Source organism: Arachis hypogaea, chromosome 5 (assembly GCF_003086295.3).
Source record: "Arachis hypogaea cultivar Tifrunner chromosome 5, arahy.Tifrunner.gnm2.J5K5, whole genome shotgun sequence".
NCBI classification, from domain to species: Eukaryota; Viridiplantae; Streptophyta; class Magnoliopsida; order Fabales; family Fabaceae; genus Arachis; species Arachis hypogaea.
This window is the reverse complement of record NC_092040.1, coordinates 42,403,993-42,425,404: the sequence shown is the minus strand read 5'-3', so window position 1 is coordinate 42,425,404 and position 21,412 is coordinate 42,403,993. Positions and strand designations below refer to the sequence as shown.

General features: G+C 36.2%; 3 protein-coding genes across 14 annotated transcripts; 1 reads left to right on the top strand and 2 right to left on the bottom strand.

The window, feature by feature from the left end:
• Positions 1–253: 253 nt before the first annotated feature.
• On the top strand, positions 254–5,073 carry LOC112801510 (O-fucosyltransferase 29). The gene is made up of 9 exons (XM_025844297.3): positions 254–1,241; positions 1,333–1,423; positions 1,715–1,791; positions 2,080–2,168; positions 2,276–2,465; positions 2,641–2,822; positions 3,176–3,278; positions 3,452–3,780; positions 4,453–5,073. The coding sequence occupies exons 1-9, from the start codon at positions 984–986 to the stop codon at positions 4,718–4,720; spliced, it is 1,587 nt and encodes a 528-aa protein (XP_025700082.1). The 5' UTR covers positions 254–983; the 3' UTR covers positions 4,721–5,073.
• Positions 5,074–5,362: 289 nt separating this feature from the next.
• Positions 5,363–16,890, bottom strand: LOC112801509 (protein SWOLLEN 1). Of its 12 annotated transcripts, none has more exons than XM_025844295.3 (16): positions 16,444–16,890; positions 16,236–16,330; positions 13,500–15,136; positions 12,698–13,210; positions 11,848–12,203; positions 11,160–11,641; positions 10,618–10,670; positions 10,411–10,518; positions 8,638–10,322; positions 8,335–8,443; positions 7,591–7,771; positions 7,123–7,190; positions 6,924–7,039; positions 5,988–6,848; positions 5,763–5,838; positions 5,363–5,675 (listed from the first exon to the last, which is right to left on the bottom strand). In XM_025844295.3, exons 3-16 carry the CDS (start codon positions 15,124–15,126, stop codon positions 5,665–5,667), a joined length of 6,246 nt encoding a protein of 2,081 aa, XP_025700080.1. In that variant the 5' UTR covers positions 15,127–15,136; positions 16,236–16,330; positions 16,444–16,890; the 3' UTR covers positions 5,363–5,664. The 12 variants fall into 12 exon arrangements, with proteins under 12 accessions (XP_025700080.1, XP_072093321.1, XP_025700075.1 ...); XM_072237220.1 differs by having other exon boundaries at positions 16,263–16,330; positions 16,444–16,773; XM_025844290.3 differs by having other exon boundaries at positions 10,411–10,530; positions 16,263–16,330; positions 16,444–16,706.
• Positions 16,891–19,024: 2,134 nt separating this feature from the next.
• On the bottom strand, positions 19,025–21,200 carry LOC112801508 (uncharacterized). Its single transcript, XM_025844287.2, has 5 exons — positions 21,101–21,200; positions 20,962–21,021; positions 20,444–20,530; positions 19,935–20,075; positions 19,025–19,683 (listed from the first exon to the last, which is right to left on the bottom strand). Exons 1-5 carry the CDS (start codon positions 21,158–21,160, stop codon positions 19,354–19,356), a joined length of 678 nt encoding a protein of 225 aa, XP_025700072.1. The 5' UTR covers positions 21,161–21,200; the 3' UTR covers positions 19,025–19,353.
• Between the last annotated feature and the right edge of the window lie 212 nt (positions 21,201–21,412).

Genomic DNA, 21,412 nt, shown 5'->3' with positions numbered 1-21,412 from the left:
ATTAAATATCAATTCATTAATTTTTCCCTCAAATACACTATCTATATAATCCTAACTAACTAAATAATTTCTATCGAAATAATTAGTGGGTCCATCGTAACTTAAATGAACATATTATGGAAGCTATCTGGTATAAGATCCTTTTTCTAATCCTATTATAGTTAATCTGTGCTTCGAATTAGCATTACAGCTGTTGTTCCCATGCTCTCTTCTTCCCATCACATTAAATTCACCTGTTCTGTCTCTCTTTCCTAAATGAAAAATAAAACTACCACGTGTTTCTTCACTGATTCCATGATTTCTGTTTAACTCTCCATCTTCAAGTTAGAATAAGCTTGGATTATTCAAAAATTACAACTGTATTTAACGTAAAAAGATACACCAACTACGTGCATAAATTGCAACTTGGGTGAATTTTGAATAAAATTATTAGCTACCATCACTTTGAATTATAGATTAATTCATATTTAATTGAGCCATGTAATCCCAATAATAACAGACGGGCGATGATAACAGAGAGAGATTAGAGGTGTCCACCATATGAATGTGGTGGTGGTAACTATTTAAGATACATAATATTTATAGATATATAAAATAATAATTTAATATTAGAAGCAAAGTAGTAACAGTAATTGCAGAGACTTTGAATCTAGAAAAACGGAAAATGGAAGCGACAGTGATCAAGTATGTGTTGGTGCCTCCTGCTTCCTCAACACACACACTTAAAGCATATCACACTATACTATAAACTTTCTAGTTTCTACACTCATCCATACCCAATAATTGCTGCAACAATAAAATCCTCGCAAAAGCCCTAAATAACTTAGGGTTCGTTCAGCTCCAACAACTGCAACAACATTACTTGCATTCATTGATTTCATTGAGTCATTTACGCAAACACCTATAGCAATGGACAACGGGGATTGCCATGAATGAAGGAAAGGATGACGGTTAGAGGTTTGCGTGTTGTGTGACCCAAGCAAATGGGAGTAGGGGTGGGAAAGGCGTGGAGGTTCAGCTTGTTGTGGACAAACCTGGCTCTCTCATCGCAACCCAACACCAAAACCAAGCATGTTTGTTGGAGGTCCAATACGACGCCGTTTCACCACAGGAAGCCGATCTGGCGCTCCATGCTCTGCTGGTTCATGCTCTTCGGCTTAGGAATCGTTTCCCTTCTCACCGGTCACATGGCTTCTGATCTCGAATGGTACTCCCAACACCGCACCTTCTACTCCGCCCTGGTATGTTCACAACCAATGTCCTAATCTTCTTTATTCGTTGATTCCAAGTTTTAGCTTTGCATGAGAGCCAGAGCCGTTATCATTTCTGTAGGATGGGAGTTATCGTTCGCCGATTGATATTTGGGAATCGCAGTATTCTAAGTACTTCTATGGATGCAGTGAAAGGGGACGCCGTTTTGCCCGTAAGTCTATTCATTATTAAAATGTGTTAGTTACAGTATATAACAACAAAATTCAAGTGATTGTTCCTTCATGAATTCCCAAGAATTTTAGGATGTTTCGGTTGATGCTATCTTGTTGCCATAAAAGGAGATAAGTAGAGGGTTGTTGCGTTGGTTACTTTGTTTGCAATGGATGTGATTTTGCCTTATTAAATGAAGAGCAACGTTTTGTTATTTTGGTGATCTCTTCAAGATTTTGCTGATTTTTTAATAATTTACTTTCTTTCTTATTTTGGTAATGGGATGAAATAGCTGCTGTGAGTGAACAAATGTCAAATGGGTACTTGCTTATTGCAACTAGCGGAGGGCTCAACCAACAACGAACTGGGGTAAGCAGGAGATGAGTTTTACAATGTGCTAATCATAATAGTAAGACTTTTGTAATAGCTCTGCAGTCTTAGCTTCTCCCCTACTGATTAAGAGCTTAACAAAGATATAAGCTTATTAACAATCTTCTGTAGGCTAATTGGCTCTAATTCAGTGGTTTTCATGGAATATGAGGCTTAGCTCAGCTCTGTCTGCCCCCTAATTGTTCTAGCAATTTTAAACTCCTTTAGTAATAACTAATAATGAATAAGTTTTATATGTGAAAATGAAAATCATGTTCCTGCATCCAGATAACAGATGCCGTTGTTGTTGCACGAATTCTTAATGCCACACTAGTTGTGCCCGAATTGGATCATCATTCTTATTGGAAGGATGACAGGTATTCTGCAGATCCTATAATTCTTTCCCTAAACCCGGGTTATAATTATGAGAATCTAGTTAATTATCGTTCTTGTAATAAACTTACTGTTTTTTTTTTAAATGCAGTGACTTCCACGATATTTTCGATGTTGATTGGTTCATTTCTTCTCTTGCAAAAGATGTTACAATTGTCAAAAGGGTCCCCGATAAGTTCATGCGATCAATGGAGAAACCTCCATATACAATGCGCGTCCCAAGAAAATCTGAACCTGAATATTATCTGGATCAAGTTTTGCCAATACTGTTGAGACGACAGGTATGGTCCCATTACCTATTGTAATAGATACTTTTTTTAATACTATTATTTTGCTAGAAGTTCTTTTGTTTCATTGAAATGACTTTCATGAGGAAACTATATTAATTGGTTGCCAGTTTACTGGATGTCTTTATTAAGTTGAATGCACTAACTAACATTTGGGATATTTTTGCAGGTAGTGCAATTGACAAAGTTTGACTATAGACTAGCAAATAACCTTGATGAGGAACTACAAAAACTACGTTGCCGAGTTAATTATCATGCACTGAGGTTTACAAAACCTATAGAAGAAATAGGTCAAAAAATTGTTATGAGAATGCAGAAGATGGCACACCGTTATATAGCAGTTCACTTGAGGTATCTGATTTTTCCTGTTTAGTAATTTCTTACAGTGTTCTTGGTAAGGAGACAAGCTTGTATTGGTTGTGAAAGGCGAAAATCATTGTAATTCTTTCAACAAAAGTATAAAAGCTTTATCCCACTAGGTGGGGTTGATTACGTGGATTAAATAGAAAATGTTGAATTATTACTTCTACTTTGAGTTATTAAGGAAGTGGACGAGTGAAATTCAACTTTATCATGCAATTTATTGGAGTTAATAACAAACTTTATTGTTCTTTCATTATGAAATGGGAAATGGAATAAATGAATAAAGACTTAAAATGAAATGTTTGGATTCTCATAGCACCATTTAAACTGATATATGACAGGTTTGAACCGGATATGCTGGCATTTTCACGTTGTTATTATGGTGGCGGAGAAAAAGAGAAACATGAGCTTGGTGAAATAAGAAAAAGGTGGACAACATTACCAGTAAGACTACAATCCTTTTGACATTTAATGATAAACACTTGGCCATTCAACTAGCAGAATTATGCTGTTTTGTCTTTTCTTAATACTTGCTGAATTTCTTAAGCAGTTGAAAACATTCATACATTGTTTATTTATGCATATCCTAAATGAGCCATTGCTTCATGATAATACAGGATTTAAGTGCTGATGGAGAGCGAAAGCGAGGGAAATGTCCTCTTACTCCTCATGAAGTAGGGTTAATGCTGCGGGCACTTGGTTTTACAAATAACACATACCTCTATGTTGCATCAGGTGAAATATATGGTGGGGATGAAACTATGCAACCCCTGAAGGATCTTTTCCCTAACATCTACACGAAAGAGATGCTTGCCGATGAAGAATTGAAACCTTTACTTCCCTTCTCTTCCCGCCTTGCTGCTATAGACTACATTGTTTGTGATGAAAGCAATGTATTTGTCACCAATAACAATGGTAATATGGCCAAGATTATTGCAGGTAGAAGGTAAATATAAATTTACTTTGATTCCTTCGTTTTATTAATTTACTACATTACATAGACTTCTTAATTATCATTAACAAAAGTACGAATGCTGGGCTAAAAAAACAATGTTCAGCAGCATCAAATCGTACTTAAGTGTGAGCTGTCAGTGATTAGATTCAAATGAGGACTTTTTGTTTTTTTGGGGGGGGGGGGGGGGGGATAGCATGAACCAAACCTTCAACAGGGGATCGTAAGGCTGAAGAGAACGTTGGGATGATGAGAGAAATAACGGCTGCAATGTGGATCTTTTGAATTGCAATTAGTTAAGGAGTGCCACAAATATGATTATTCTGTCATAAAATGCTGTTACTTTTGATGCATTATTCACTTTCGATGGAAAACAGGTGGGAGAACTGTAACTTTTTTAAGTTTGTAATTTTGGCAGTCATCTAGAAAATTAGGGATGTAAAAAGTCTGGAGGTACAAGTCAGTCCACACAACGCATCTCATAACTGAAAATTTGAAGTTGAATAAGAAGTTCAATGGGTTGTAGATTTACAACTCCTGCTTTTAAAATCTCTAGTTATTCTCGCCCACATGTGCTTCAGTGGGTTATAGATTTACAGCTCTTCCAATTTTGTTGGTTTACTTGTTATCATGCTTCCAATAAACTTTTCATTGCATTTTTTATAGGAGATACATGGGTCACAAGAGAACCATTAGACCAAATACAAAGAAGCTCAGCTCTCTGTTTATGGCAAGGCATAAGATGGACTGGGACACCTTTGCCAAAAAGGTTAAGTCATGCCAGAGAGGATTCATGGGAGAGCCAGATGAGATGAGACCTGGACGAGGAGAGTTTCATGAATATCCTGCCTCGTGTATTTGTGAAAGAACATCTGTGGATGAATTTGCCAGAGATGGATACCGGCCTCAGGCAAATCTGACTGGAAAAGCTTAATTCACCGTGAAGGGAACAAGGGTCGGCACACTATTAAGGTGAATAGAATTTTGGACCAGGGAGGTTATTAGGTGAGGAAAAATGTTCCCCACTCGCTTTGTTATCAGTATCGTTGTGTTGATGGAAGTTGCAATACTACGGCAATCCCGTCTCACTTTCAAAGATCACCAGGGGGATCAAGTGGTTGGTTGATAGCCAAGTTTGGATCCTGAAGACATCAAATACGTTGCAAATGTTGATAGATAAATGCCCAAGTGTAAATTGTATCTAAGCCCTTTAGTGTCGTTTGTCTTGCAACCTGATTTAGTTTCTCTAATTTTCTATCAATCAATTCTAAGTTGAATTAAAGCCAATTTTGCATGTCCGTCCTGAAGCACAGGCCAATGTCAACGGTAACATCTAGAAATTTTATCAAGGAAAACTGGAAAACCATGCTAAGAAAGCATAAACCGATAAATTAATAGAACACAGATGGTGAATAAGTTACATTGGTTCTTATTTATATTCACTAAAATATCTCATTTTCCCGCGTGAATATCAATAAAAACGAAGAAATTCTCAGCCTATACTAACGAAACGCCTTAAAGCAGAAAAGGTGCAAAGCGTAAAACTGGATCGGCCAGCAATCAGCAAAGGAAGTGGTTACTGCGCAGAACACGTTATCATTCCATCATAAAACCTCTACAGACGAGTACGGAGAAATTCCATATACAGTGCCAGAAAACTTGGAGGGGGATCAAGTCATACTTAAATATAAGACTAAAAATCAATATGACCATCTATTAGACTAGTCTGCCTAAAGTTTCAAAGGAAGCAATAATTTTCATTCATTCCTAAATTCCTATTATAAATATACACATCTATGCTGGGTGTGTCCATCATCTTATCACGGGTCGCCATTTTAACTGAGATTCGCGTCATTGCATGTTTTTTCCCTTTCAACCCTAGTTATTACCTGTTACAGTTGAGCAACGAAATAAGATGAAAAAACGACTCATCCATCAGTAATGAACATAATAAAATACTAATATATGGATTATACCTTTAGAGGCATTACGATTATGTGAAACCGACGGAATCTTTGATATGATTAAAGAGCTCTGCAATCCTTCTAATAGCTGTCAACAAGTCAACCACCACATCAGATTCAAAAGGAGGGGCCACATATATATTCGTTTTAAAGTTAGTCCATATGCTTGGTAAAAGTCAAGACAAGATTGTTATATTAGACATGCAACCGTGGACATAGTTCAGTTATAGAACTTACTCTTGACGTTGGTTGGATCCTGCGATTGGATCTACGAGGCTGCTCAATGGCATCAGAAGTTGATTTAATGGGGTCATTTGAAGGCTTTTCGGTCTCACCCTTGCCCAACTTGCCACCAGCAGGTGCAAGTTTTCCTTTACTCGCTCTTGATGTGGATGTCTTTTTAGCGGGAACAGCATCTGTTGAAGTTGCCAGTGATGAAAATAATATTGGACCCTGTGTAGCTCCATCCGTAGTGTAGGGTGCTTTTTCCAATTGATTTTCACCCTGGGATGCATTCTTGAAATGAGTTGAATCTTTGATCCTTTCTGTGTGACCTGGTAGATCACTGCTAAGAGAAGAAGCACTTGATGGATTGTCTTTTGGTGGGATTGCTCTACCAAATGCACTATGTGGTCTCCCTGACCTTGAAGTCTTGGGCTTGGAGTCGGCTCCTAGTCTCTCTCTGGTATCATTTTTGGAACTATTTTTCCACCCTCGGGGTCCTGAACTTTGAGGTGGCATCAAGAAATTTGCAAGTTTAACCGAATCATTTTTATCACTAATTTTACTCTCTTGTGCAACATAGTGCTTACTCACTTCCATAAATTTCCTTTTCTTCCCAGGTTTAGGAACACCAAAAATCACTTTAGAACCTTCTTTCTGAAGACCAGTCCTTGCAGTTCTGTGTGTATCCAATTTATTTTCATTCTTGCTGCTGTTACCTATGTTAAATACTTTCTCATTTTCAGTCAAATTAAGTAATCTCAACCCATCAGAATTTGATGACTCCGTAGCATCAATATTCTTTGACATATTATCTTGTCCATTAACATCTGCAGGATTACTGAGTTTAAGTCTTTTTTCATTAGGCGTATCACCCTGTGTGCAAAATGTACAACTTAGTAAAAACCGGCATGTAGGTAAGCTGAGAGCATAAGAAGGAACTAAAAGTACCTCTTGTGTAGAACTAATAGTTGCTACCACCTTAGAAGACTCGATCCATTTTCCTTCTTTCCAGATAAGGGATGGACGTAGATGCCAAGCTCTGACAACTGTTGTTTCTCCACTAGCTGCAGAAGATCAAGCAGAATTATATTTCCTTAAACAACCAAAAACAGAAATAAACCACTATCAAATCAAATAATATCCATACCAGGAAAGTGAACGGTGAACGTTTTTTCATCTTTCTTGTTCTTTTCCGTGATTACTCCTTCCCACCAGCTGATAAAATGAACCACCAAACATAGAACTTTAACATCCATATTCATCTTCCTCAGTTATTTATTTAAAGGTTGCAGACAATACTCACTTAGATCTTTTAAGTGAAGAGAAAAGGGAAATTCCCTGGAAATTTTAAGCAATAACATCTATTTCACTGCTTGGAATTTATCTAATCAGTGTCATCTCTCTCACTCACCATGTCTCTCTTCCTCATTAAAAAACCCCATTCCATAAGCTAATCAAACCCACCAACACCAAGAATATCACCAAGAATATCGCATAAGAAATCAATAGTGAGCAATTGGGGATATTATATTTTATCCATACACCATAACAGTGTAAAGTATAGATCTCATCGGTAATAAATAACAAAATAGAACAAAATTGTAGGCAACTATACCTTTCTTGTACCCAAGCATCTACTTTATCCCCAACTGACCATGCATAATCTCCCAAAGCTGCCCTACGTCTCTTCCTAGTACCTTCATAATGTAAACTAGTGAGAGGACGAGCAGCCCGTATTCTGGGGGGTTTGTCGCCTTCAGCTTCGAGAGAAACCCATTCCTTCAAGGGCCCGGCACCTAGAAGACAGCAATTCCTTTTAAATTTGTAATCACATTGTTGTTAACAGTAATTAGAAGTTAAAAACACAATTGGTAGATATATAAATGAATAATGGCCAGTGATTCATTACATCCAACATGTATACATCCAATTGGTTAACTAATCTTTTTTCAACATAAATATTTTATCAACACCCCAATTATTTAATTTATTTTAATTTTTTTAGATCATTCATCCAAAATGAATAAAGTTCATATTCAAATCCCCAGTACAAACAAAACGATGGTAATATTGCTTGGTAGACCATGGCCAAGGATTGGGTTTTTAACATTTTTTCAAAGAGAAAAAAACTTCAATTAAAACATGTATAAATAAGAATTGAAATAAATTTTTTCTTGATTTAATATTTGATACTATATTTAAATTCAAATAAATAAGTTTAAAAAAGATAAATAATTAACAGTGATACATGAAAGACAATTTAAGAATGTAAAATTGACACCAACAGTTCAACTGCAAGAGGAATCTGCTTAACATATGTTATAGAAAATTGATACAAGTATTCATAAGCTTGACAAACCTTCAACAGCTACAAGCGAAGTGTATCCGACATAAGCTTTACCATCTTTAAAACTCAAAATATTGGCTGTGAACCATGCTGCTTTATATCCTTCCTCATCTTTGAAAACCTGCATATATGCTAGCTTCAGTTTACTAGGAAAAACATTATTTGGTAAAAGGTAAACCAGGCACACAAAATTCAATGAAAGCAAGTACCTAATCATCATCAAAGTTGGTATAAAAACAATGAATGCATGTCCATTAATCTGGAAATTTTAACTAGTAAACAGAAAAAAAAGTTATAAATAAAATAAATGGCAACCTCTATAAGAGAGCCTTCCTTGAAGTTATTGCCCTCCACAGTTTCATTTCCATCGCTAACAGTGTTAGAAATCTGTATTTGAGGTTCAGATTCAGGAACCACATCAACTGGCTTGGTTAACTCTGTAACCTTGCGGCCTCTTGGCCCTCTTGAATTCTTTTCATTGATAGAAGATGAAATGCCAACCAATGAAATGTCTCTGTTATGAGTATTAAAAGTTTCAGGAATGTCTCCAACATTGTCAATGCTGACCAGATCTCTGGTCATGTCTTTTGATAATCCAACATGCTGAGAAGACTCTCCAGCTGATTTCCAATAACCCTCTGGACCAGCATCCACTAAGTCACTTAATGGCAAAGGATCACCCATAGTTACAATCTTTCCTGCTTGGGATACTGCTTCTGCTGCAAGCTCAGCAGCCTTCACAATGGCATCCATATTTTCAGCTCTTTTTGAGGCAGCTGAAGCAGCTTCCACTCTCCTTCTAGCAGCTTCCTTTGCAGCAACAATGATAGAACCAGGGCTATTGGTTCCATTAGCACCCTTCAAGATGGAAGCAGGGCTAGCTTGTCCAAAGTTACTTGTAGCCTCAGAAAGAGATATTTTATTAAATTGGCTGGAATTATCAGAGGCACATGAGATCAATGCTTCATCTGCCATCAATTTTGCTTGAACTGCAGCATTTGATGCAACATTAGCAGCTGCAGCCGCTGCCTTTGCAACAGCTGCAGCAGCAGCAACAGCAACTGCTGCAGAAGCTAGTTTAGCCTCAATGTCTGGCATCAACCCAGAATTCTTATGCTTATCCAACTGGGTCCATATCTCTAGGCTATGATTCACAGCAGCAGCAGAAAGGGCAGAAGCTTCCTCTGCATGTAGTTTGGCCTCCTTAACTTTCATAAGAGACTCATCTGACAGAATCCGCTTCTCCACATTTTGGTCAATTTTGAGGCGTTCAGCAAGTGGAGGTACAGAGACAACTGATTTTTCACCGGTAGTTATGGGCAGAGTCACAACAGGGGTTGCAACGGCCACAGAAGTAGATACATAAGTAGTAACAACAGGAGGTGGTGATTGCAAAGTTTTTTGACCAAAATCCTCTGACACCGTAATCTTTTTTCTTTTTCTTGGCTTTGGATCTGAAGACTGTTGAGGAAGTGATACTGTCGCATTGTTTGCATCAAGTGCAGAAACAGAACCTATTGTAGTACTTGGAATACTAGTACTCGATTCAGGAAGACCAGGAGTACCACTCTTTATGACAGATGTGGGAGGCAGAGAAGGTCCTTTAGCTGAACTTAACTTAATTGTATCTGAGAAAGGAGATGCAGAAACATGGGCACTGTTATCGGGTGCAGGAGAGCCAGAAGGAATATAGGGTCCACGAATGGAGGCCTGGGATATCCAAGATGTGTTGTGTCCAAGAAAATTTCTCAGAGGTGGAGTTTGGTAAGGATGCAATGAAGGAAGTGCCTGTGAATAATCCACAACAGAACCTCTTCCAAGGGCATTAGGTTGCACGGAATCACAAGAAGGAGTAGGCAGATTCCAAAGGGGAGATGAAAAAGGTACTAAGGGGTTCACAGTTGTTGGAGTAGCCTTGCTGCTGCCTCGACCAAGTGGAGATGAGATACCTTTTCCTGGAGCAGTACTCTGCTTAACAGCTGAATCAGCAGTTCTGGCACCTGCAGATCTCAAATGGGTCAAACAACTAAATCATATCAGCAGACACGTGTGTGTGTGTGTGTGTTAAAAACTTAAAATTACTCGTACCAGATTTAGATTGTAAAGGTGTTTCCGGGTTAACAGGATGAGATTTTTGACCATGTTGTCTTTCCATGCAGGCACGCCAGGCCTTCTCCCAAATGCTCCTTCCACCATCTAAAAGAATGTCTAGAAACTCAATCTTGTGTTAAAAAAAAAAAAAAAAAAAAGTCAAGAAGGAGATGCAACAAGATCATAACAAACAAAAAAATTAACCTGGTCCCCCAAAAGCTGATATCATATACGGTTCATCAGGTGCTGTGCCTTGACTGTATAAACATCAAACAAAAGTCACTGCTACAATTGATTATCATGCTGTAAGGGTCTAGAACGTTCTATGCTAACATTAGCAAGCAACTTGGCTGCAGATAACAGTAACTGAACAAAGGGCATGGAACACATCTGAGATTCAACACATCAATTAAAACAGAAAGGAACTTAGAATACTTGTTAAGCACCTATGAAAAGTGGAGAACCACACTTTAAAAGCTAGTTGTCAAGGGAAAAGAACCCTAAATATACCATCAAGCATCCCATCCTCCCCGAGTCCCGTTTTGAGACTTCAGGCACCCCCATATTACCCGAATTCCTAACAAATACAAGCAGTGGAGATTTGACCACTTTTCCATTAATCAGGTCTGGTCATGCCAGGTCTCATAATAAAATGCATGATGGTGATTCATAAGAGCAAGCACACAACATACAACTATGATTCATAAAATATTAAATGACAGAACTTAACCAACTTTTGAACTCACATCAAAGCTCCATAGACAAATATTTGGGCACGCAATTGTACTTGTTGTAGATCTGTGAAAGGTTGTTGAAACAGAACAGGTGGAGAAGCAGAAGTGTTCAAATCTGGAAGGCTAGATGTTGAAGGATTTACAAGAGCAAATGGCTTTGAGCTATTGGGATCAATGTGCCCATACTGCTGCACCTCGTTTGATTGCATCAGCTGGAAACCAGGAGATGGGCTCAAGGAGACATTGGTTGATTTATCACCTCTATCCGACTGTCTACCTAGAGTTGTATCTTTCACCCGACCTCCTTTTGTAGAAGATTCCTTTCCAGGTTTCTTATTAGATGTCCGCCTAGGTTTGCGTTCAGGGGTAGATTTTGGAACACTGTGTGCTGCCACTCCATCCAGTATTTGTGGGCTTTCATGGGATATATTTCCAGAAATTTTGGATTTTGAAGCACGTCGTCGCCCAGAAGTTTTAGGAGAACCATCCACAGCCTTCGATAATAAAGAAGAGAAAAATAATAAATTATGCCTATAAGGTTACCTTGAAAACCACATAATATACATTTTATATATTACATTTTTCAACAAGACCACTTGCACATTTAAGAATAAACTCGATCAGGAAATATATGCAATAAAAAGATCACCAACGGGATAACAAAATTCTGGCCTGGATTATAAACTAAAACAAGACTTACAGTAGATGTTTTCTTGTCTGCAATAACAGGAACTGGAACTGGTTGACTCTTGCCAATATCTTCTTGGTTCATATCCATGACATTTTTTATGGACGAATCAATCGCAGGATGTAATTTTGGAGTCAAACTGCTCTCAGCTTTGGAAGCATTTTCTCCCTTCAGATCCTGAGAAGTTGGGGGATTCTGACTAGCAGAAACCTTAATTTGGTTCTTATCCTTATCAGTCTTAGAAGGGCTTCCAACTGTACTAATGGGAGGGCGGGAATTATTAGCAGGAAAGCTTTGCAACTCAACACAAGAGTTATGTGAAGGAGCAGAAGATAAGGAAGTTTTGTTTCCTGGTACAATGTCATCACCTGCAAAGAAAATGTTGTAAAGAGGACTAAATTTGAATGGATGTGGTGACAGAAAGAACAAGCAATGGACTCCACAAATCCTTATCAGCATCACATATTATATCAATATATCCATAAATATACCACCACGAGGTGTTGTAATTCAAATTCAAAGAGTTTCACAAAATCTTTTCAACCAAAAATTTCAATATCGTCTTTACCAGGCAAATATGCAGTCTCAAAAGAAACAATAATAAACAAATAAATTTCATGTTCACAGAACAGTAGATTAGTAAACAGGAAGAGCCATAGCCACAATGTTAGCATTTGATTCTCTCTGATAAAAGATTAATGAATTAATGAATGAAACCATGTGATCAGAGCATTTTTAAAACTAGTATGGCATAACAAGACAAATATACTCATTTGACAAGGGGTACATAAAAATTCAATGCTAAGTTCAATCAAAATGCAATTTCATCATAAGTGGAAAACTAGACTAGAATAAGAATTACCTGAAGATGACTTGGCATCATTGTTCTGTGCATTCCCTTTGTCATCCTTACTAAAAGGAAATTTGACACCATCTCCCAGTTTATCTGTTGATTCATGAAGAACTGGAGGCACACCATCTTCATTATTGCATCCATGGATATCCTTATCATCTACTTTCCCTTGAGGTTCAGCAGTGTTTACAGTACCACTGGTCCCTTCAACGTTATGCAGACAGTCGATTACTGTCTCACATGACACTTGTCTAGAAGCATCAGATGAATGATGTTTATCAGCTCCAGAAATAGTACAAGGAGCAGTATCCCTTTCAGAAGATTCAACAGGGGCAGAAGTTCCAGCTTCTTCAGGTAATTTGGACGCAGACTCTTCCTTTTCATCAACAGCAGGCCCAGGAACAGTTATGCTTTGAAAATCATTGTGACTAGTAGCTTCATGAGAGGAAACAACTTGTTCAGAAGGAGGTGGAACTATTTCACAGGATGTTGAACTAACATTTTCCACAATAACCTGTGAAGCTGGAAAATAAGATGTAAAATATACCTTATATGTTAGGGGCTTAAAATGAATCAGGTCCAAAAATAGATTCAGCCAAAATTATTTTTTCTGAATCAAAATAATCAATGTGAACATTTTACTCAATCACCAAAGAAGTGACACAACTCTGGTAGCTTAAATACTTCACCTTCACCACTAGAAGTTTGTAAAATGTAAAATGTGATTATGTGAGCCATCATATGATTCACTGATAGTATTAAAATGTTCTGCATTGTCGATACATTGAAAGTAATTTCAGTTGAAAAATACCTGAATTGTTGACCGGTGTGACATTAATTGGCACAGCAACTGTTGTCAACCCAGTTTGCACAATGCCTTCGCCTGGCAATGACAAACCACCTCTCTTATCTACAGGATGTGATTGGTCAATATCACTATGGTTTGGACCAGACTCAGAAGGGGTCTTACTCTCTTTGTCATTGACAGATGTGTCTTGATCAAATTTTTCATGGTTAGTTTGGCTGTCAGGTTCACTGTTCTGACATATTTGAGCTGGGTCACCCAAAACTCCTTCACTTACTTTAGAAATGTCATTTACCCCCTCTGAAGAAACAAAATTCTCTGGCTTCCTTGATAACATCTCTGTATCCATGTGGCCACCAGTGTTCAATAACTTATTTTCCTTAGTGACACTGCACTCACCAAAATCTGTCTTCTCCACAACATCCACATTATGCTTGAGATTAGGAGAAATCTCACAAGTGGAATTAGTGGCCTCACCTCCTGGTCCCTTAGAAGTAGAATCCTCTTCTGAAACCTTTGGCAACTCCTGCGTAGCTAGTGCAGATTGATCAGGCATCAACTCATCCTTCAGGACAACTACATCTTCTCTTGCATGGTTTCGAGACAGATCATCTTCAGTGCATCTTTCCTCTTTCTGTAACGAATCTTCTACAATATTTACCCCCTTCTCAAGGGCTTCAATTACACTTCCACCTTCCAAAGCGCCTGTTGTGGCAATTGAACAGAGAGATACCTCGGGATGATGAGCATCACCCATATCCGTGATTCCATCCAAGTCTTGTTTATTAATTGGTGTTTGTAAAGCACCTTGTTGCTCATCAACCACACTTTGAATAGATGCTTCAGTAGCATGAGTTTGCACCCCAGATACAGATGAATCAACTTGGGTTTTGTCACTGTGCAAGATGTCAGCAGCAGTCTCAGCTTCAGTTAGAATTGTAGTATTACTCCTGTTATCATTATAGATAGTTGGATTCCCATCGGAAACAGGTAAGTCAATATTTCTGTGAATATCACTTGGTTCCAGGTTACCCAAACTTCCGCCGATAGATGGTCCAACTTCATGACTTTCAGAAACTCCATCCAGAGGCTGCTCCATTCTTACATCCTCCTTCAATCCAGGCAAATTCCCATGACTACCTCCAGGAGGCTGTAAATCTGTAACATTGTCTTTAAATTCATTTTTATCGTCACGTTTTGGATGGGGGTCCATTTGCTTAGTTATGCAGGCCAGTTCATCACAGGCATCTGATTCCTGAATAATAGTTTGTCTAGGAATAAACTCCTCCTGTCCAACAGATTTCAATAGCATTTCAACAGATTCCGAGGAAGTGGCCTCGGACCAAATATTTCCATGCCTTGATATGGGGCAAGATTCAGCAGCAGTTGAACTAAACTCTATGCCACTACCCCCTCGGGAGAATGCGTCAATCCACTGGTTATCTTCGTTACTTTCAATGCCAAGAAAAACTTCAGTTTCGACCAAACTATCAAATCTTAAATTCCCTTGAAGGCTTTCATCAAAATCAAACTTAGAGAGCGCATATGGCCTTAATGCTGGAGGAAATTTGGTGCTCCCTTCACCAGCTAAATGGAGATTCTGGCTTTGAAAATCATTGTCATCATAATCCATGGGTGTATCCCTAAAACAAAAAATGAGAAGGGTGTGAGATCAAACTCGATGTGCATATATGCACACATGGGCAGAAATTCATGAAAAGAGACAAATATGCAAGAAAAAGAGGCTCACATAAGATCAATCACATTTACATACTCATCCCTCACCGAGCATCATCATCATGCACACAACATGCATATACCAAGATGAACAAATAAATTGAGATTACCATTCCACACAAAACATGGTGAGATAGAATCTCAATTTGATGAAACCAGCATAAGAATATACCATATTCAGCACAGCAAGGAACATTTCAGAATTGTAAAGCCATTCACAAGATGTTTAACTCTTACCTCACAAGCCTCAATAAAAGAAAATCAAACCATCATATTCCAAATAATTTGGTTTCTCCGGTAGTAATATAACTATGTGATTCCAATAATACAAAATATATGCTTTGAAGAAGACAATAGATGAGCAGTAGCTAGGCTGTCTAGTTATCTGAAGATTTTTGTTGTAAGAACATTATGTCAGAGGAAAAAACCAAGTAAACCTAAATAATTGAAAGAGACCAAGTTTTTTTATTTCAGAAATGACTGAGATAGATTCATCGTTATCCTATCATACAATCAAAACAGCATCTTCGGAATACAGCCACCATGGCAATTATGATCTTCTTTATTTTGTGACGCAAAAACGGAAACAATCAACCACTTCAAAAAAAATTACATGTTGACAAAACTGGAAAAGAAGAAGCTGAAATCCTAAACCAAGTGAACTGAACTCTATTGTTGTCTTGTCTCATATGAGAAATCTACACCATCAGAACGATTGTTTACACTTCGCAGCTATACAGACAAAAACGTAAGTAATAGAGACCAATAAATAAAAAATTACCACCTGAAAAGTTCAATTAAAAAGCAGTTCAGGAACAATTTATTCTCTGCGTGAATTGTCCTTTTCAAGTGGCTACGAAAGTAAACATCTTTCACACAAAACTTGCCATTTCAATGCAGAAATGAAAAGAAAAAACAAAAGCAAATTTTCGTTTGCCCTAATCACACCAAAAAGGAAAAATAATAATAGTAATAAGTAACTCGAAAGTCGGACATGAACAGTACCAGTACAAATAAGTCTAGAGACGCTACCTCCCTCCATCCGGCGAGGAAATCCAATCCTTTTGATCTCACCTTTTCCCCAATCGTAAACTCATCTACTGCCTCAGAAATACCAAAAATCCCTTCGTCAGTGAAATTTTCAGTACAGATAAAAACAACACAGCAAATAAACGGAGATAACAACGAGCAGGTGTGGTCAATTGAACCTCACCGGTGGATTCGAGTTCCGGCGGATCGAATTAGGGTTCCGGCGAGCGTAGCAGAAGGATGAAACGACACCGAAGAGTGTGATGCTGACTAGTTTCAGAGTGGATTTGTTTTCGTTTTACTTTATTTCCCTTTTCTTTTCTGTTCGGGTTTTTGTGTGTTGTGTTGTTCACTGGCTGAGAAAAAAGGACTGCGAATATTTATGGCTTTTTTAACTCTTTTTTCCTAACTTAGAGAAAATAGATGTCAGCGATGGGAATCCGAAATGAAAAAATTAAAAAGAAGTGGGTTTGTTTGTAAGTAGACAAGATCCAACGGATGTAAAGTGGAAGTTGTTTGCAACGTCCCACGTGGGTGGTCCTGATTAGATAATAAGAAAAGTATCTAGTACTTAGTCTAGTCTAGGGTTAAATTCAAAACTGCTTCCTTTGGAACGCAGCATTACGTACACATTGATGATTGGTTATTTCACTAATTTGAGTAGAGAAGGGCATATGTGTCATATTTTTCTGTCATCGTGGTGGATTAGATAGTCTAATCCAACGGCGCATGGATAAATCCGGAGGGTTGGATATGGCAAGTGGCAAGATTGTATGTGCATCTGGATCTTAATAATCTTATTATATTATATATCATCCTAAAGATGTTATAATTAATCTTACAATTTAAAAGTAATCAACTATTACTAGATTTTTTAAAAAAATAAATTAAAAAATATTTATTTTTAAAAACAAGTTATTTGAATTTTAATTTTGTAGATACATTTGTTTTTTAAAATTCTAGGTAAATTTACTTTATACTCTAACTAACTCCATAATATTAATAAAGTTTGTCTTATATAAATTATGAACTTCGCTTCCACTTCTCAAAAAATAATTGACCGACTCAAATTTTTAAGCTTGGACAATAACAATTATTATCATCATTTTCAGAATACATAAGACTACATAAGAGTACACATAAATATATTGTATTTTTTTTAAATAATGATTTTTTTATTTATAATAAAAAAAATTCTCGTTACATATGGCTTATTCTTGTATACTTGTATATTTCTGGAGATGATGATAATAGTTGCCATTATGGTCGACAATGTTGAAAAAGTCATGTTTGTTACTCCCATATACTCTTGAGCTGCGTTTGTTTCTGAAAATATGATAAGATAAGATACTGAGAATAAAACATAAAAGACAAAGTCATAAAATTTTGTGTTTTTGTATTATGTTTAATAATAAACTATAACAAATTAAGAAAATCCAGTTTATTATATTTTTCATTCAAAAATCTGAGATTAAAAATACAATAATAAAAAATATAATTATAAAAAATTAATAAGTGATAATAAAAGAAAATATAAAAATAAGTTATGTTCCTTGTTAGTGTCTCGATGTCCTTCCTGTGAATACAAAATACACTAATTCAATGTTTCTGGATATATAAATCTCCATCCATGTCTTCTCTGTTAAACACAATTTTATATCTCTAAACAAACGCAGTTTTAAAAATTTGAGTTTCGGTCTCAACCAAATTTTGTGGAGTATAACGGTAAAATTGGTCGAGCAAACTCATCCTAAACAAAAAAAGCATTTCAAAAATTAAAGTTAAAATAATTTTTTTTGAAAATAATATATTTTTAATTTTATTTCAGAAAAAAACCCACCATTCCTTCATTTACTAATTAAACTTAAAAAGATGCTTAGGATTGTTTGTCATGATAGATTGTTTCCATTATAACTTCTATTTATGTTATGGTTATATTATGAAAAAAGAGAAATACTATTTGTGCTTTAAATTTTTAGTTTTTAGTTAGTCTTTTTATTTAAATAATATTTTTAATTAATTTAAATATTTATTTTTATAAAAAATTATTTATTTTTTATGAAAAATTATTTGTTTTTTAGTTTTTCTTTTAAAAATTAAATGATGAATAATTTTTAAAGGTATCTAATTACACTGATAAAAAATATTAATATTTGTTATTTATGGCATGTTTTTCTTGTATTTTTTTATTATTAAAGACCACATAATTGAACGAAAACTGAGTTGAGCTGAGTATTTAGAAGCCTAAAGCAATCATTAACCCATCTTATTCTAACCGGTCATCATTTTTCCGTAAACACGAAGTATGCGACGCGAATTTTTAAAATTCTTCCTAAATAAATAAGAACTTAAATAAACCTAAACCAAAATCATATATTGTGGTGGTAAATGAATTTTTATATAACATAGAAATGTTATTTTTGTAAATTATAGAACTTTAAGGATTTGACCTTAATATAGAGTATTATGAAATTGCCAATAAGAATTTCAGCAAATATATTGAAATCCAATTACAGAAAAATATAAAATAACTGCAGAATTTTTTCCTTATAATATCGGCAGAAACCCCCAAAAATTAATGCTTCATAATTTGATAACACATCTATCGGTCTATCTTGTATAAACGTTAAAAATCCATCGGGGTAGACCCATGTTGTGTACTTGTGTAGAAGGTTTTTTTTTTTCCTTCCCAATAATAATAATCACTCTTATCTAAGTATTTCATATTTTGAATATTTCAGTGCTTCTCAACACGTGTCAAATTTCTGGAGGCGGAAAAATCTACAATCTTTTTGCCATTCTATCATCACACACGCATGCCACCATTAATATACCTCTGTTGATCCATCCTACAAGATGATACTGTGTATTATTCTAATCTACAAATCTACAGCATCTAAGCTTAAAGAGTTTATTAGTACAAATTGTTAGGTATGAATTTCAAATATAGTAATAGTAGGTTTATCTAGTACTTAACATCTCATTTTGTTAAAATGTACATGAATTTTCTTTAAGCACCTACTATCATTTCTTCGCTTTCTCAAACCATGTATGATCCATGGCATATAAGAATCTCTTAAAGAGGAGTAAGATGTCATACCCACCATGGCTTGTCTATTAGATCCTTTGTGAACATGTACCTGAACCTAGAACTGTAAGGCAGCCATTCTATGATCTGAGATGACTTTTTATTTGATTTACGATCAAGGCACTTCTGTATTGAATCATGGAGCTTCTTGTCAACATTCTTCGTAACCCATCCAAGGAGATCATCTAAACTGATTGATGCTTCTTTGGAGAACCTTTCCATCAACTTTGGGAGAAAAACTTTACGTGACTTCTTCACAACTACATTTGATTGAAGAAACTCTCTCATGGCCGTGTTCAGTTCTTCTTTCAAATTTGATGCTGAATAAACCTTAAGCTGCAGCATTTATAACAACAAAACATATGATCCACTTTTTAAAATGTGTGCATCCTCAAGAGAGGAGAATTATGGATGCAAATTAAATCTATATCATATTTGTTTTATACTTGTGCTTCATCTTTGAAATAGCAGTTATGTAGACTCGATAAGAAAAGCACTACATGAGTAGATGACTAACATCATATTTTCCTAGTGATAGTGGAACTGCAATTTTATGGAAGAAAAAATATAAATGGGAGAAAAATTACCAAAGGATCTGACCATGCTCCAGTACAAAGGGCAAAGCAGACAAGCGGTTGGGAATCAGTGATACCCAATTTTGAACTGATAAGTTGTCTTTCTTCACCATTTTTCTTCCTCATTGCAGTGGACACAATGCTCTCAAGCCACTACATTCGGCAAAACATAAAATAGAAATATGTAATTAGATGGGGAAACAAATAAAAAAGAGGTCCTGATGGTCTAAGCATCCCATCAATATTAGTATTAAAATTTATTGGTGTTTATAAAGTTGTCTTCTGATTCTAATGTTATACTGCAAATCCTCTAAGTTTGCAAGATCATAAGAGAAGATTTAATCATATTTACAGTTCTACAAAAGCATAGATTGCATCATTGCAAGCACCAGATGCAAATCAAGTGAAGCGTACTGCCGCCAACAGGCAAAAAACAGAAAAACATCTTTGAGTGATCATTATATTCAATTACTTGACAATGTATTCAAAAACCTTGTAACTCATTAGGATAAGATGAGTACCCGTCCAATGCGGGGTGTTCTGAAGCAAAATATTGATTGCTCTATCGCATTTGCACTTATGATATGACCGCCAATATTGTAAGAAGCCTGCACTATACATATAAACACATGAATTCATATAGGGCACGATGTATCCAATATCTATGTAAAATAAAAATAAAAGGTGATATCACAGTGAAATTGTATCAATAAGATGAAAAATGCCAAAGTTCTACGACTGATATCGCATGTTTGCATTCACTTCGACATCACCTAAATGTCCTAGACTGGCGTGGCAATTTTACTTGGAATTAATTAGTAGAATGTGCAGAAAAGAAGGGTCTGTCTCTGGTTTCGTGACGCTGGTGTGGCTACAAAGAGAGAATTTAATTGGCCCTTGTAAACATGGCGATTGAATGGTCTAGACAAAATTCCAAAGTCAGATATACTCGCAATCAGCATGAAAAATTTCACAAAATGTTTTATAACCTCAGAATTTGCTTCAAGACATTATACAATAGAATAATAAAGAACAATACCTTGTGAAACAAGGCTAACCTCCTGAGAGTGCCCTGGGGAATTCCATAAGCTAAATATGCCTGTCAACAGACGAAGAAAGTTATATGTGCTGAAAATTTGCAAAACAAAACCACTTTGATCATGGAGTGTGAACATTACATGCATCACAAGTGCATTATGCACATTGATCCAGAAAGCAATTTGTCCATCACATTCCATTTGACTGACATTCACCTTTTCCAGTTGTTCAACTAGAATTCTGAAGGTAAAGAGACAAAGAACGTGTTAAGTCAACAAGTAATTCAAAAGTAATCAAGCACAGGCATCAACAGAAAATTATTATACAACTAACTGAAATATTACCCATTAGTTATGATTGGCTACATAGATAAGATAACATCATTGAATTCAATCAGAAACAATTCTTATTCTGAAAATGCAATTAGATCAAGTTTCAGTATTCCATAGTTG